Source organism: Schistocerca serialis, chromosome 1 (genome assembly GCF_023864345.2).
Source record: "Schistocerca serialis cubense isolate TAMUIC-IGC-003099 chromosome 1, iqSchSeri2.2, whole genome shotgun sequence".
Classification (NCBI taxonomy): domain Eukaryota; kingdom Metazoa; phylum Arthropoda; class Insecta; order Orthoptera; family Acrididae; genus Schistocerca; species Schistocerca serialis.
Genome location: NC_064638.1, coordinates 876,042,129 through 876,057,442, shown reverse-complemented (window position 1 = coordinate 876,057,442; position 15,314 = coordinate 876,042,129). Strand labels below are relative to the sequence as shown.

The 15,314-nt window shown below is 36.8% G+C and overlaps 1 protein-coding gene across 1 annotated transcript in view; it reads right to left on the bottom strand.

The window, feature by feature from the left end:
• The window catches only part of LOC126486396 (E3 ubiquitin-protein ligase TRIM37-like), a 305,290-nt gene that overhangs the window by 160,021 nt on the left and 129,955 nt on the right, over positions 1-15,314 (bottom strand). The window contains 1 exon segment of the mRNA XM_050108945.1: positions 10,268-10,424. Coding sequence (XP_049964902.1) covers positions 10,268-10,424 — 157 coding nt within the window.

The window sequence follows — 15,314 nt, the reverse complement described above, 5'->3', positions numbered from 1 at the left end:
TAATAATTTCTGGGTATTTGTTATGTTGGAGAATAACCTTTGTACAGAGGAAAATCTCAAGAAATAACAAAAATTTAGTGTCAGAAGAGCTACTGCTGGTAGGTAGGTAGTTTGGATGTTGTTTCAAAGGTCCCTGGACATTGGAGAAGCAACAGAAGGTGGCCAAAGCATCAGTGACATACATGCATGCATATTTTGCAGCTCCCTTGTTTTGAGCTGCTATTCAACAACAATCACAAGGCATTGGACTATTGCTGATACGTGATTCATGGGCATATGGCTGTGGTCAAGAATAGAGATAGAAGTAAAAAGGAGATGGGCATTATCTTATCCTCTCTAAAATTGTGCTTTGTCAGGTGACTGAATTTCATTTTTGTTCACCAGTAACATAGCCTCCAGAAGGTCTAAAAGGAACTGTCAACTATTATTATCTTGACTTGGGAAAGTGGTTCCTCTAATGCAACTAAACAAAATGTGGCTGTTATTGTGCCATGCACATTTCACTCTTTTTATTTACGAAGCATTTTCAGTGGCCTGTAATACAGTTGGTTTTAGTGTACAATATTTGTGTTACATAATAATTACAGATTTGTCATTACATTACAGTTCTTCATTACTCTCTTGCTTCAGGTGCATTAGTTTCATGACGTTAAATTAATATTTGTTTCTACTTATGATTTGTGATCACATTAGCATCTATGTGCCATCCTGGAGTTATACTTGGATGATTTGTGAACCCAAGAAGTCCGATTTATAACATTTTACAAACACATTTTGACTTAACATTTCACTTTTGATTTGGTTCATTTACTGTACATAGCATTGTCAACTGTCACTCTGTGTTTTACATTCATCTTTTGTTTGTATAGTGTGTGTAGTTCAATACCAAAACAGAAGAAAACACAGTAATCAGTGGAAGTGACGTATCAGGTCCAAATTTATTCATTGAATGCTGAACATCGGACATTATGTGTACACAAATCATCTAAATACAGCTTCAGGATGATACATATGCACTAACAAGACTAAAATTGTAAGTAGAAACAAATATTAATTTAACATTATGAGCCCTGTGCTACAAAAGGTTGAATTCCTCTAACAAGAATAGAATAACAAAACTTTAAATAAATAACAAATCTGTAATTATTATATAACAGAAGTTTATAGATCACTGAAGATGCTTCACAAATAAAAAGAAGCAAAATACATATGATACAATAAAAATACCCTTTCATTTAGCTGTATTAAGCAAATCAGATCCCAAGAATATAACTAAGGAAAGTTTGATAATGGAAAACATAAAAAAAGATATTACTGCCTTACCTGATTAGCATATTAGTTTAGCATCATGTGTTTTGTGTTATTGTGGGACAATAATACAGACAACATAGTCATGGAAATACCACCGTGGTACATAATGAGTCCACAGTCATGTCTTAGCCACCTCTTTTAAGATACTACTTTGTCCTGATTTAAGTGAGTGTCTTCCTTCTACACATTTCCACCATAAACAATGTCAAGCTGCTAAATAATTTTTTAACAATCAAGAAAAAGATAAAATTTATATGTTGTAATGTATGTTAACTGCAGCTGTAAGTATTATGTTGCATGCATCTTACACTGCTTGAGAGAGGTGGGGCAGCAGCAGAGCCACCTACCAGTGATAACCTGAATCACAGATGCTGCCAGGGTACAACAGATCATAGAACATGCTGTCACTAAGGGCAAAGGCTGCTATTACTACAATGATGTAATGAATTAAAAGATGCTCCTTTGTCTACAGAAAAATTGTCGAAGGTTTAGTGAGCATATGAAGTCAGAGCCAGCCAGTGAAATTTGGGATGTATAATATTGAACACATTTATATTAATACATTGAAAGATAGTAAAGGAGTGTCAAATTATTATCAAACCAGACATGGTGTTTGAGTACAGTATTATGTAGATTCATATTGGGAAATTTTTTTTATGACATGTAAAAGCCAATGCATGAAGAGGAAGTTTAATAACTAGTGGTGTGAAGAAGGGCGAGCTTATATTTTTGCATTGTTTTGTTTAGATTAGTAAAATATTAGAGAATTAGTGGGATAACTGACACTCTTCTGGATTCAATGCCATGTTACTCAGGTACAACTTTTTGAAACACAAATGTTTTTTCCTATGGTCAACAATTACGTGTTCCTAATCAAATAGTCAGGCAAAATTGTGATTACCACCACCACTACGATTTTAGAATCACTATCTGGCTCTAATCATTCAAAGATCCAAAGAAAATATAGGTCAAGCAAAAACATTGTTGAAGATAAAACATCAGATCCATATTAACTAAAATAATTCAATTTCCTTAACATACTTTTACAAGTTATGAAACTATTTCTTTAGTGCAATTGTCTGTGGATACATATCTCAGAAGCAGACACACTGCTCAGGCGGAATGGTAAATATTCAAGGATATGTCAGCAATGATCGTTTGAAGCAAAAAAGGTCTAGTGAAGATTGGCTATGAGCACTTGTTCAGCAATGAGATGTGTTTCACAGTAGCAAGCAAGTTCTCACAGCTCTTACTGTACGTGCTTTAGATCCCATGTGTACTGGACCTTTTTTTCTTGTTTTGGTCAATCTTACCACCTCATAAAATGTAGAAAGCAAACATCTTGCAGTAGAGGAGATTTGTTACACAGCATCGAAAATTATGAACTGCTCATAGCTCTTAACATACACATTTTAGAACTCCTGTTTACTCGACTTTCTTGCTTAGAATGATAATTTCTTTCATACCCTTGAATACTGACCATTCCTCCTGGGACACCCTATATGCAGTGATTTGTTATAAGGTGTTTTGAATAACAAAAACAGGAACACAATGCATTAAGTGTATCTCGAAATACACTAATACTGAATCCCAAGTTTTAACAAGAGCATGCTGCCTCAGCATAACTCATAATAAAAGTTGTAATAATCATTCAACTAAGAAAGTCCCATGGGGCATGTCAGATACCACTATATAAAGCTATAATGGGCCAAAATAATCAATAAATCATCCAACATACTAGCATTTGTCGTAAACAGCTATTTTTCAGCTGGGAAATGGAGGAAATGTGTGTGTGTGTGTGTGTGTGTGTGTGTGTGTGTGTGTGTGTGTGTGTCTTCTAAACCCCTGGATCGATTTCAACCAACCTTAGTACAAACAACACTTATTGTCTGGAAAGAACAGTGTTGTGGCAGCTTTGGATGACAGTTAAGATGGTGAGCTGGAACACTGAACTGTGGGGGACTAGGCTTGGGTTGTAGCTCATTATCATTGTTGTACAATGCCTTCGCTGTTGAATTTTGAATGTGTGTCCTCCTGGACATTCCAAGGTTCTAATTGACAGTGTTAGTATCACCTTACGAGTGGTTCAAGTGGTCACAGGTACATATGTTTGCTAAGTTTTGAAATTCAGAAAGAAGTTGTTTTGCCAGTATGGACATGTTTATCTGCCAAGTTTAAATTTGAAAAATAGTTATAAGACTGTTCTGTTTCCCTGTGTTACTGTCCACTGGGCACATTGCAGCCAATAATAAATGAATGTATGGAAGTGTATGTCATTTCAGTTAACTAATTTTTATTCTCAGTTTAGTTGTAGAAGCCTGATTATATTCTGTGCACTGGTTACCATGCTAGCATGGGATTGCTTGTAACTGCAAGTGGCCCGGGGAGGGTTTGACTGCTCGTCCAGGTGACAGAATGGTGCATTTTCTTGCTGCAGATCTGTAATGGTGGTACCTGAATTTCTTGGGATTAAAATCTCTAGAAATATTTATTTTCTGTTTAGTATTTCTTTAATGTTATGGGAACTATTTGTCAATGATTATACATTTGTTTAATGCCAGTCCTATTATTAGATTACTATTTGTGTGTTTTCTAAACTCTAATGTAAGGTATTACTTAAAACACGACTGATGTTTATTTATCAAGGTGGTCTTGGATGTTTGTTGATGATAAAAGATTTTGGTCAATGGCTTGAATTTCTGGCAGCAATTTCATATTATGGACAGAGATGCCATGAAAGTTAATTAATGTTAAAGTGTCTTATGTGGTTTGATGTAAAAGCAATTAAACAAATTTATATTAAGAAAAGAGGAAAATATACCCATAGACTAATGGTTTCCTTTGACTATTTTATTGCCTTTTACATTATTGTTAATATTATTGGGATTTGGTCCAGTGTGTTTTCCTTTAAATGAACTGTGTTACTAAGCTGAAGTTTTACTACTGTGTTTCTTCAGTACCAAGAAATGGAAGCTTTATTGTAATAAAGGTTGTGTTAGTAAATTTAATACGAATGTTGTTCAACTTACACCTTCAATTATTTGTTGAATGCATTCAAATGAATACTCCTTTGGATTTTTTACCCTATACAGGTCATTTTAGTAGTATGTAATTTATTCACTGATGTCTTAATACATGTTCTATCATCCTGTCCCTTCTGCTTGTCTCTGTTAGCCGTATGTTCCTTTCTTCACAGATTCTGCGGAGAACCTCTACATCCCTTACCTCATTTTTCAACATTCTTCACCACATCTCAAATGCTTCAATTCTCTACTTTTCCAGTATTCCCACAGTCCACAATTCACTACCATACAATGCTGTGCTTAAAACGTACTTTCTCAGAAATTTCTTCCTCAAATTAAGGCCTATGTTTGTCAGTCGCAGACATCTCTTGGCCATCAATGCCCTTTTTGTCTCTGCTCTTTATGTCCTCCTTGCTTTGTCCATCATAGGTAGCAGAATTCTGTAACTTCATCTACTTCATGATCCCCAATTCTGATGTTAAGTTTCTCAATATTCTCATTTCTGTGACTTCTCATTACTTTCATCTTTCTTCAGTTTACTCTTGATCCATATTCCATATTCATTAGATAATTCATTCCATTCAACATATCCTGAAATTCTACACTTTCAATGAGGAAAGTACTGTCATCAGAAAATCTTGTCACTGATTTCCTTTCACTTTGAATTTTAATCCCACCTTTGAACTTGTTTTTTTTTTTTTTTTTTTTTTTTAAATCTTCATCATTGCGTCTTTGATGTATAGATTGAACAGTAGTACCAAAGGACTGTCCCACTATCTTACATCCTTTTTAATCTGAGCACTTCATTCATGGTCTTCTATTATTATTGTCACTTGGTTCTTGTCCAAATTGGATATTACTCATGTTTTCCTATAGCTTACTCCTAATTTTCTTACAATTTTGAACATTTTTCACTGTTCTAAGCTAACACTTTTTCCAATGGTGCCTTTGCCTTTCCTAAAGCCAAATTGACCATCATCTAACAGATCCTCACTTTTCTTTTCCATTCTGCTGCATATTATTCTTGTCAGTAATAACTCAGATGCATGAGCTATTATACATATTATGTGATGTTTTTCCACTTATGGGCTCTTGCTATCTTTGGAACTGTGTGGATGATGTACGAGGGTTGTAACTCAAATAGTGACAACTATTTATTCACAATCGATACAAAAGAGTTACATGTTTGCACCTGTTACTATACTTTGAAGTAGTCATCATCACCACTGTGTAGAACCTGTTGCCAGCGATGTGGAAGGCATAGTACACCGTTAGCAGAGCCTGTTCTGTTGATGGTGCAAATGGAGCAGTCTACTGCCTGTTTAATCTCTGGAATAGTTCTGAAGCGAATTTCACTGTTCACTGTTCATTTTTGGAGCATCATCTGTGACCAGCTATGCGAAAGAAGTGGCGACACTTTCTGCACAACCCACCCATCATTTTGCATGACAATGCGTGGGCACATACATCACAAGCTGTGGCTGCTCCATTCGGTCGACGGGACTGGGCACTACTGTATCATCTACCATACTCCCTGGACTTAGGTCCTTATGACTGATTTGATTCCAAAGCTGAACGAACCACTTCACAGCATTCGCTTCAGAACTGTTCCAGAGATTCGACAGGCAGTAGATCACTCCATTCCCACCATCAACAGAACATGCTCTTCTAACAGTATACTACACCTTCCACATCACTGGCAATGGGTTCTACACAAAGTTGGAGACTACTTTGAAGGACAGTAACAGGTGCAAATATGTAACTCCTTGTATCGGTTGTGAATAAATATTTGCCGCTATTTAAGTTCCAACCCTCTTATTTCTGCATGTCTGATGGTATGTCGCCAGCCTCTGTTTCTACAGATCAATCCAAATAGTTGTTTGACTGCCACTTCCACCAATGATTTTAGAAATTCTGATGCAGTGCTATCTATCAGAGGAAGGCAATGGAAAACCACCTCCACTACGACCTTGCCTAGTAAGGTGGTGCGGGTCTCCCGTGTTGCTCTCCTACGCTCTGTAAAGAAGTATGGGACTCATCATCATCATCATCATCATCATCTATCTATCTATCATATCAGCCTTATTTGATCTTAAGTCCTACAAAGCTCTTTTAAATGCCAGTTCTAATATTGGATCCCCTATCTTTTCCATATAGACTCCAATTTCCTCTTCTATCACATCAGACAATTCCACCCCTTCAATGTATTCTTTCCACCCATCCAATCTTTCTTCTCCATTTAACAGTGGAATTCCCATTGCACTTTTAATGTCACTGACCTTACCTTTCATTTCACCAAAGTTCATTTTGACTTCCCTACACACTGAGACAGTCCCTCTGATGTTCATTTCTTTTTTTTATTTCTTCACATTTTTCCTGCAACCACTTCATGTTGGCCTCCCTGCACTTCCTATTCATTTCATTCCTAAGTGATTTATATTGCTGTATTCCTCTCTTTACCTGAAGATTTTTGTACTTCCTTCTTTCATCAATCAATTGTCATATTTCTTCTGTCGCCCACTGTTTCTTTGCAGTTACTTTCCTTGCACCTATGTCTTTCCGACAAAATAACAATTGACAGTAAGTTATTGTGTAGGTGATTACGCCACACCATCATCATCAGGCACCAAGTTTTTGTTCATAAACTTCAGTTATATCAAAACTTGTGGTTCTTATTGCAGTTCGAAGTAAATTATAAGCCCAAGGGTTGTAACTGATTTTACAATGTGAAGCAAAGTTTACTGCAAGAGCTATGTCTGACATCGAGTTATTTCAATCTCAAAGTTCGCTGACCTTAGCGAGGCACACAGTTTAAAGTCAGACAGAGAGAAATGTGTCTAATCATTGTATCATTTCTAATCATTGTATCATTCAAAAGTTATTACCTAACTTCTACAACCAGTTGTTCCCTAATAACAAAGAAAGCAAACTGAATGCTGCTGCTACTTTTAAGAACGTTATCACCAAAAAAATTCATATGCTAATGACACTGTGATGGAGATGGAATCTTAATTTAAAATCAATACAACAATATGTTGTCATCTTGGCTCCAAAGAGCTAAATTGGCCAAAATCTGCACACTTCATCTGAACAGCACGTTTGATTTATCTTTTGTTGACAACTTTGATCATCAATAGTGCTGTATAGAGACAGCAGCCTCAGCACCACTGCTGGCACTCACTCATATTTCGTTCACTGAAGCAAATTTTAAGCGTTCTGTGTGAACATGTTTATGACAGAATTAATTTGTCTCCTGTAAAAATATATACTACTGTTGGGTATCTGCACATTTTGAAGTTACTCTGCTTCTGCTCCCAGTCTCTCCTTTCTAAAATTGCCAAATTAAATCTGCATCTGACCTCAACTACCAAAGCAGCACCTGTGAATGTATCAGACAGCAATCAAAGTTTTATCTGTGAATGTCAGACTGCTTTGTATTTTCTGAATGATAAATTTGAGAAAAAAGTCCACATAGTTTTGTACTTTCACATAGTCATCGAAATATAGTTATTATTCTTGGGGATTTGCACAGAATTCTTCTGGACCCAAGTATCTATGACAATGCAACACTCCATGCACCAAGCAGTCATCACCCATTCTCACTTGTGTGTCACATCGTCTTCTGCTGTCTGGAAGCCAAACTAATTACATACTGAAGCAAGGCTTCACTCAGTTATATTTACTCTCATGATGCTTTGGCATCATTAAGTGAAGAACACAAATTCTGTATCATCATACAGAAATGTGAGAGAGATACATGATGTGTAACACAAATTCTTTGGATGATGGAATTGGCAAGCTTCCTGCATGAATGGACAACATTCAAGTAATATTTTGTTGGATATTACCTACAACTCTGAGTTTTCCAAAGATAAAAGTACAGAAATTAAATAAAATTTATACTGCCCAACTTCTTTCTTTGGTATGTATCTCAAGAGGTGTATATGTAAATGAAATCTTAAGTCTAATGGTAGCACAGCAAATAGCACAAATTTTTTACTGCATGCTGGTGAATACTGATAAGGGGCACACAAAGCATCAGCAACATGAATGTCTAAGACACAATCTGTCTGGTTGATGGCAAATGAGCTTGAGAAGTACTAATTGAAAGAATGATCACAGAAATCTGGAAATAATTTCACAAGGTATCAAAAGAAGATAAATAATGAAGAAAATAGGTATGAGAAAAACATTCAGGGATGACTAAAGCAGTAGACAATAATATTAACAGCTTTAAGTACAGGTGACTGAACAGTTCACATAAATAACTAAGGGTAAAAAAAACTCAGAACAGTGAAAAGAGCAAAAACAGGCAATTACTACAATATTTACAGCATAGGTTAAATCTAAAGGTTCAGAAAAACACTTACATCAATATTGCAAACATAATTTTATTGATTACTATTTTTGGCTTACTGACAAGCCATCTTCAGAATTCAGACAGTTTTCAGTAGTCTTCATTCATCTGACTTGGCACATTTATCTTATTATTTGAGATGGTTTTTCTGAATACAAAGCTTTAATATAACTCACTGCTTAACTCCAAATATGACCATGTCAAATAACGAGATAGAGCATATGTTCCAAATGCTGCTCATGTGCTTGGAGGTCTGCTATGATATATACCGAAATTGAAAACAGACCACTTAATATAACCACCTTCCAGACACTGTCATCTAACATCATAAGCCCTCTCATAATGGTGAAGTCAGTAATTTTGTCAATTAATAAATCCACATGCTTAAACCACAGTCTACAGTACCAGTAACAGCTACATAACTAATGCAATAAGCAACAGTCATTTACTTGAATTGTCACCTGTACTTCCACTGTTCATATGTTACACTGTTCTTATATTACGCGTGTTGTGCATACATAAATGCCCCAATACAACTGCAACCTGAATTGTGCACTAAATACACTTTTCGAGCAGATAAAAGAATGTTGACATTTAATGAATAAATTTTAATTTTTTGCAATATACCTCAAATATGGAAAGTAACAGTTTCCTTGCCTATACTTAGGTAGCTATAAAAAGTGAATATACCACACTACAACTTTCAGTGGAACAGAGTACAACAATTCAATGAAATTTGGGCATGAACTACAGTATCACAGGCATATAATTTATGGTTACAGCTGGTAAATTGGCATCTTTGGGTTTGTACTTACCAGCAACTCGGACAGTTGCTGATGAAATGTTAAATTGTAGATGTCACTTAGTAGTAATTCATATTGCTGCGAAACTATGCATTCAAACATGTTGTAGGATTATTTTGGAAAAAGCATTATCGTAATAATGTCATTACTCAATATGAATAGCAGTGAATGCAATTCTTAACATCAAACAAGAAATATGATAGCTTTTCAAAATCACTGGCTATTACACACTGAGTGAAGCATCCGATGTTATTTTTAATTAATTTGCTGCAGTGATTTTAAAGTTCTTTGCAACAAATTGTGAGAAAATCAGGGAGAATTAGGCTCTCTTCACAGAACCCTATTGGCAGCCTTAAATATATTGGCAGTGAAGATATTTTAATTATACACTAGCAAAAAAAACAATAAAATTGTCATTAATTACCATTTACCAGTAACAGAGAAAGACGCACTAGAATTTTGCATAATTAATGTGACTGATCCAAAGAGGGCTACAATAAGCTATATTGTTTGATAACTGGCAAATCAGAAGTCTCATAAGGTAAAGAATGGCTGGTCAGCACAAATTAGTCCAACAACAGAGGCAGCAGCACAGGGTAAGGAGCAGGGTCAATCTAATCTGGTAGGGATGACAAAAATTGGAATCTAATGTATTATAGATTTGAGTGACAAGAGCACAAAAATGAAACTACTAGCGCAAGTTAGAAAAAATGAAGAAAGTATTTAACCTCTAAATGATGGCAATTAAAAATGTATCCATATGCCACACCTACCTCACTATCACTGGAACTGCAGCTGGAAGTATTGACAGAAGCTAATTCTGGAGCTGACTGAGACATTGGCACTGGAGGCTCCCGAGGCTTTGGAAGCGAGGCAGATTTTGCTGGTGAATTTTTCACAGCCATCCCTCTTGCAGATGAGGTACTGGTACTAGAAATAATGGCAAGGGTAGAACACATTCTCTGATTCACAATATATCTTTTTGCTATAGTAACTTCTATCTGTTTTCCCAAAAGCTAAAACAAATATCAAAACCACATATTTTAAAAAGTAAGTGTGTGTGTGTGTGTGTGTGTGTGTGTGTGTGTGTGTGTGTGAGAGAGAGAGAGAGAGAGAGGGAGAGAGAGAGAGAGAGAGAGATATTGCCATTAGAATCCACCTCGTATATACTGTTTACAGGCAGAAGTAACCAAGCGTTTATGTGTACCTTGTTCTAATCAAAACAACGCCTCTGAGGTGATAGCATATATGGCTGCAGCACAATGAACTGCCAGTTTATCACTACATGCTTACTTGCCTGCCACATATGCTTATTCATTTCCCTAATTCTTATGTGACATAGCACTATCCAACAGAATGACACATCCTTCCTGAGCTTTTGTAGGCATCCTGGACTTTTGGCATCAGAGCATATGAAAAATTACTGAACTTGGCTATAAGTCATCTACTCCAGTCCCCTCAAGAACACATTTAATTCTTCATTAAACACAGTAAGTTCCTTTGGGAGACCAATCTTGAGGAGATGATCAAGAAAATCCCCGAAGTAGCCAAGTATGTCCACTTGTTTTAGACCCATCCGTGATTACCAATATACTGTTATGATGTACAATTAAATTTGCTCTTTTCAGTAACGAGGGTGGTAGTTAGATCCAACCCTGGGTTTTGGTTGGTATTTGCCTCACACGAAGTCTCTTTAGCTTGTGTGTCATACATATCTCTACTGTCCTTGTTGCTAATGGACAGTTTGCAAAAATCTGTTTCATAGCAGGGCAATCAATGGTGTGGTCGGCCCAGTGACTTCAGAACAATGATGAACCTATGGACCCGCAGAGAAATTAAAACCTCTTTCTCCTTTTAACTCGTCAAACATTGTGTTGCAATTGACAGACTGAAGCAGCACTCTACAAGACTCCTTACAGAGAATGTTATATGACTCATGACTAAGGCACACAGGGTAACACAACACTTCCTTGAGGGACTTCTTTCTCCTACTCAAAACTACTACTTCTTCCTAACCTTTTCCCAAGTCTCCATGGCATTGGCATGTTATTTCAGAAGTGGCAATGGGTGGCCAGATGCCTTTCCTGACACCAACAGGACAGAATCTATGTACCCCATCGACTGGTGTCTAGTGTTCTCATGTTCAAGTGTGAGAATGTTTTCAAATGTTTGCATAGTGCGTATCTGAAGTGGGACATTTGTATCAGCCCAGTATTTACATAGTCTGATGTGGAAGACAGCCTAAAAACAACATCCAGGACAGCCCACACATCTGGTCCTCACTGTTAAGCACCAGGTGGATTCAACATGAGGTCAGTACACCTTACTGTGTCTTGGAAGTGGGCAGTTTATGCACTCTGCTACTCTGTTCAAAACTATCAAACAGAATTTCACTAAAAAACCTGTTGTGTAGCCACACCTGGTAGGGTTGACAATAGGTTCAAACATCTATCCTAAACAGTTAAAGTGATACTAGTGTAAGTACTGGAACACATTCTGTCCTTTCCTGCTTTGTAGAAAGGTACCAGAACTGCCTCCCTCCAAACTGTCCTATCATACTGAATGAAAAGAGTCTAAGATCATTTCCTTTGATTTAATTCACAAGTTTGAAGTTTGTGGCTTGCAAAACTGTCAGCTGGGCTATCATACAGTTCTAGCCACTGCAACTTCTCTCTTGGCATTCGCACTGACAGTTTCCCACCACACATTCGAAGAGCATGTCTGCTAAAGTATCTGAGATTTCACTTGCAACTTATGTCCCCTATCACACCAGCTTCTTTGGAAAGGTAGTTAATTTTCAGTAAATCTAGTGTGTGGTTCCTCCTACAGGGTGATAACAGATTTGCTCCTAGGGCAAATAGTGGATTGCTGAGCATAACATATGAAATCATTATCTAGAAGCATGGCTGCAGTGCAGTGTGATATGATTACGAATTCATTAGGGTGATGCTTACTCTACTGATAACTCGAACAAACTGATATTTTGTAAACTTGGAAAGTATAACATATCATATTTACTCAACTACCAGATGACTTTTTCCTGAATTCATCATTCAAAAACTACAGATTGTCTTCCATTCGCAAATTAAATTATTGTTGCCGAGTTCAACATTTTTGTGTTGCATTCAGGGCTGTGTCACATTTGCAGATGAAATCTTGGCAACTGTGGTCACTTGCAGGTGAGAGAGGGAACAGTGGGAGCAGCTTGGCCAGGCACTTATTGTTCGCTTCATGTACGAAGGCGGCCCAATTTTCAGCCATTCTGCGCATCCCCCTCCACTAGCTACTGGTGACCAATAACATTCCTTCTCTTTCCGAGCGGATAGCAGATAGTTACAGCTAGAGAGCGAGAATCTTGCTCCCACATGCTGCACTGTTGCCACACTTCGTGACAACCGAATTATTCATTCAACTATCAATTTTTTTTTCCTTTTTTTTCTTGTACTAGTATAGCTGTGAATGTGTATCCTGTAAATGTTTAAGTGCGATTAATAAAAAAGTCAGGTGACTACAGTAAAAATGCAGTGCTTCACAAGCAGACAAGGCGGATTATTTACCTCATTTATAACTCTTTCAAACGTGAATTTAAAAGCAGGTCTCCTACTGTTGACATTAGGAAACATAAGAACGGACTCAAGATCCATGTGGTGTCAGCTAAGAGAACTCTAATGAGAATTGTAAAGGAAAGTGTCAGAGCTGTAGGAACTGTAGAAACAGTTGGTTTCGTGTCACCTGGAAAGCATAGAAATCGCAAGGAACCTGTAACACAAATGGATAGTTTTAACAACAATGTTTTAAGGTGCTTCACGTGAATAATGAATGCCCGACATAACAAAAATGTGTTGCAGTTATGCAGGCTTCTATGGTAAGCACTTCGCCAAGGTAAAGAATATTAAAAGACGTTGGTTCCAGATATGTTAAGAAGAGAGTTTTTAGTTCAAAGAAGTGAACTAGGTGTAGCATGAACTATATCCCATATAAAGATTCACGATACAAGAGAAGGAGGTAGTTCAACAGTGTATTACCTTGATGAAACATGGGTCAATTAGAGTCACTCCAAGAGGATCTGCTGGAAAATGAGTGATGGTACTGGCAGTTTTAAAGTTCTCATAGGGATAGGTTCTCGGATAATTATTCTGCAAGCTGACACTTCTTCTGATTCTATTTCTCAGAAAAAACTTGTATTTACATGCAAGAAAATCAGCAGTGATTACCATTCGGCAATGAACGCTGTCAATTATGTGACATGATTCACAATTCTTGTCATACCTTGCTTTGAAGTCAGTCTTGCCAGTTATAATCCAGAAGAAAAAAATCAAGTACCAACACCAGAAAAGCGGATATTTCTCCCCAGCTTAAAAATAGAAATACTAAGCGCCATATAAACCAGACTCATACCGATCTCCCACAGCTCGTTAATTTACAAGTTAATGTACAAGTTATACGACAATAAAAAAAATATGTTTAAATAAATGGAAATAATGAGATTAATTTTTTGGTGTTCGGACAAGCACAATAAGCCGGACTATGCCTGTAAATGAGTTCATATTAGTTCTGCATGGACGAAGTAGTCTTTCTCTTGCTGAGGATTTATGCTTACCGATTAATAATACTACGTCCGATCGCCATATCCACCTACAAAATCTTGACCATGTCCATCATTCCTTTTGTAATCAAATCTTCGTATTAGCTCCAAAATACACAAGTGGGTTTCTTGAATTATTCTATATTACAGTACTACTTGGAATAACAACTCACCTTTTCACTAACAAAATACGAATGTACTATTTCTTCTACACACATCAAAAATACAGACTTTTTTACTTATTCTCTCAACCCAAAATAGCTACCACTGATTACTCTTTAAAATAATTTGTGTCTACCTTCGTTCATTAGCAAAGATCGAGTCCTTCCTCTTACAGAGGAACACGAAAAACATCTCATGTTTTTTATGATTTGAAAATCAAAAATACATGATGGTAGGTGCAGGCTCTTTGCTGGTCTACTGCTTCACCTTTTCTCTTTGTCTTTAAAGAAAACAAAAACATAAAAGCAAGAAATGTAAAACGTACATCACAAAGTCACGTGACAATGTACAAACTTGACTTCCTTGCACGTGAATGGGATCACACAGTTTAGCGTTTACCCATGTGTCACTGTCACTGTAATACCATGGAATTAATTTGGGCAAAGGGTTTTGAGACCATGCGCGAGGGGGGTTGCGGGGGGGGGGGGGGGGGGGGGGGGGACCTTCAAGATAACATACAGTAAATTGCTTGTGCATGAGGCAATAAACAATGAGGCAACAGACAACATCTCACCTGTAGTGTGGGCACAGACTGTGTGGCATGCTGAAAAGCTTCAGAAAGACGAATTTGACAGGTGATGGATATAAGCATGGAACCTATCATTGTAAATTTAAAATCAGATTGTTCAGAAACAGACTTGAATAGAAGTGACGATGTTATTACGATGTAGACTTTAAAACTAAGAAATATTATTACTTTGTTTTAAAGACTCGTGGTTTAAAAAAATGTGTTTGTCAACATATCAGTTGCATACATAATAATGAGAACTTCCAAGACTTTTCGATTAGGACTTTGTATCCTTTCAATTATGCAGACTATAATGTTCTACATATTACCCAAGGAGAAGTTAAGCTTCTCCCACCATGTTCTAAACCTCTGCATTTTCAAGGGACACACTGGATAAAGCCCTAAAATCACAGCAACTGCTACTTATTGAGATATCGGTGGTTTTCGAAGTTATAGGTCAAATTCCCTGGAGTTATTCGCAGATTATGGTTAATTGTTTGCTTAT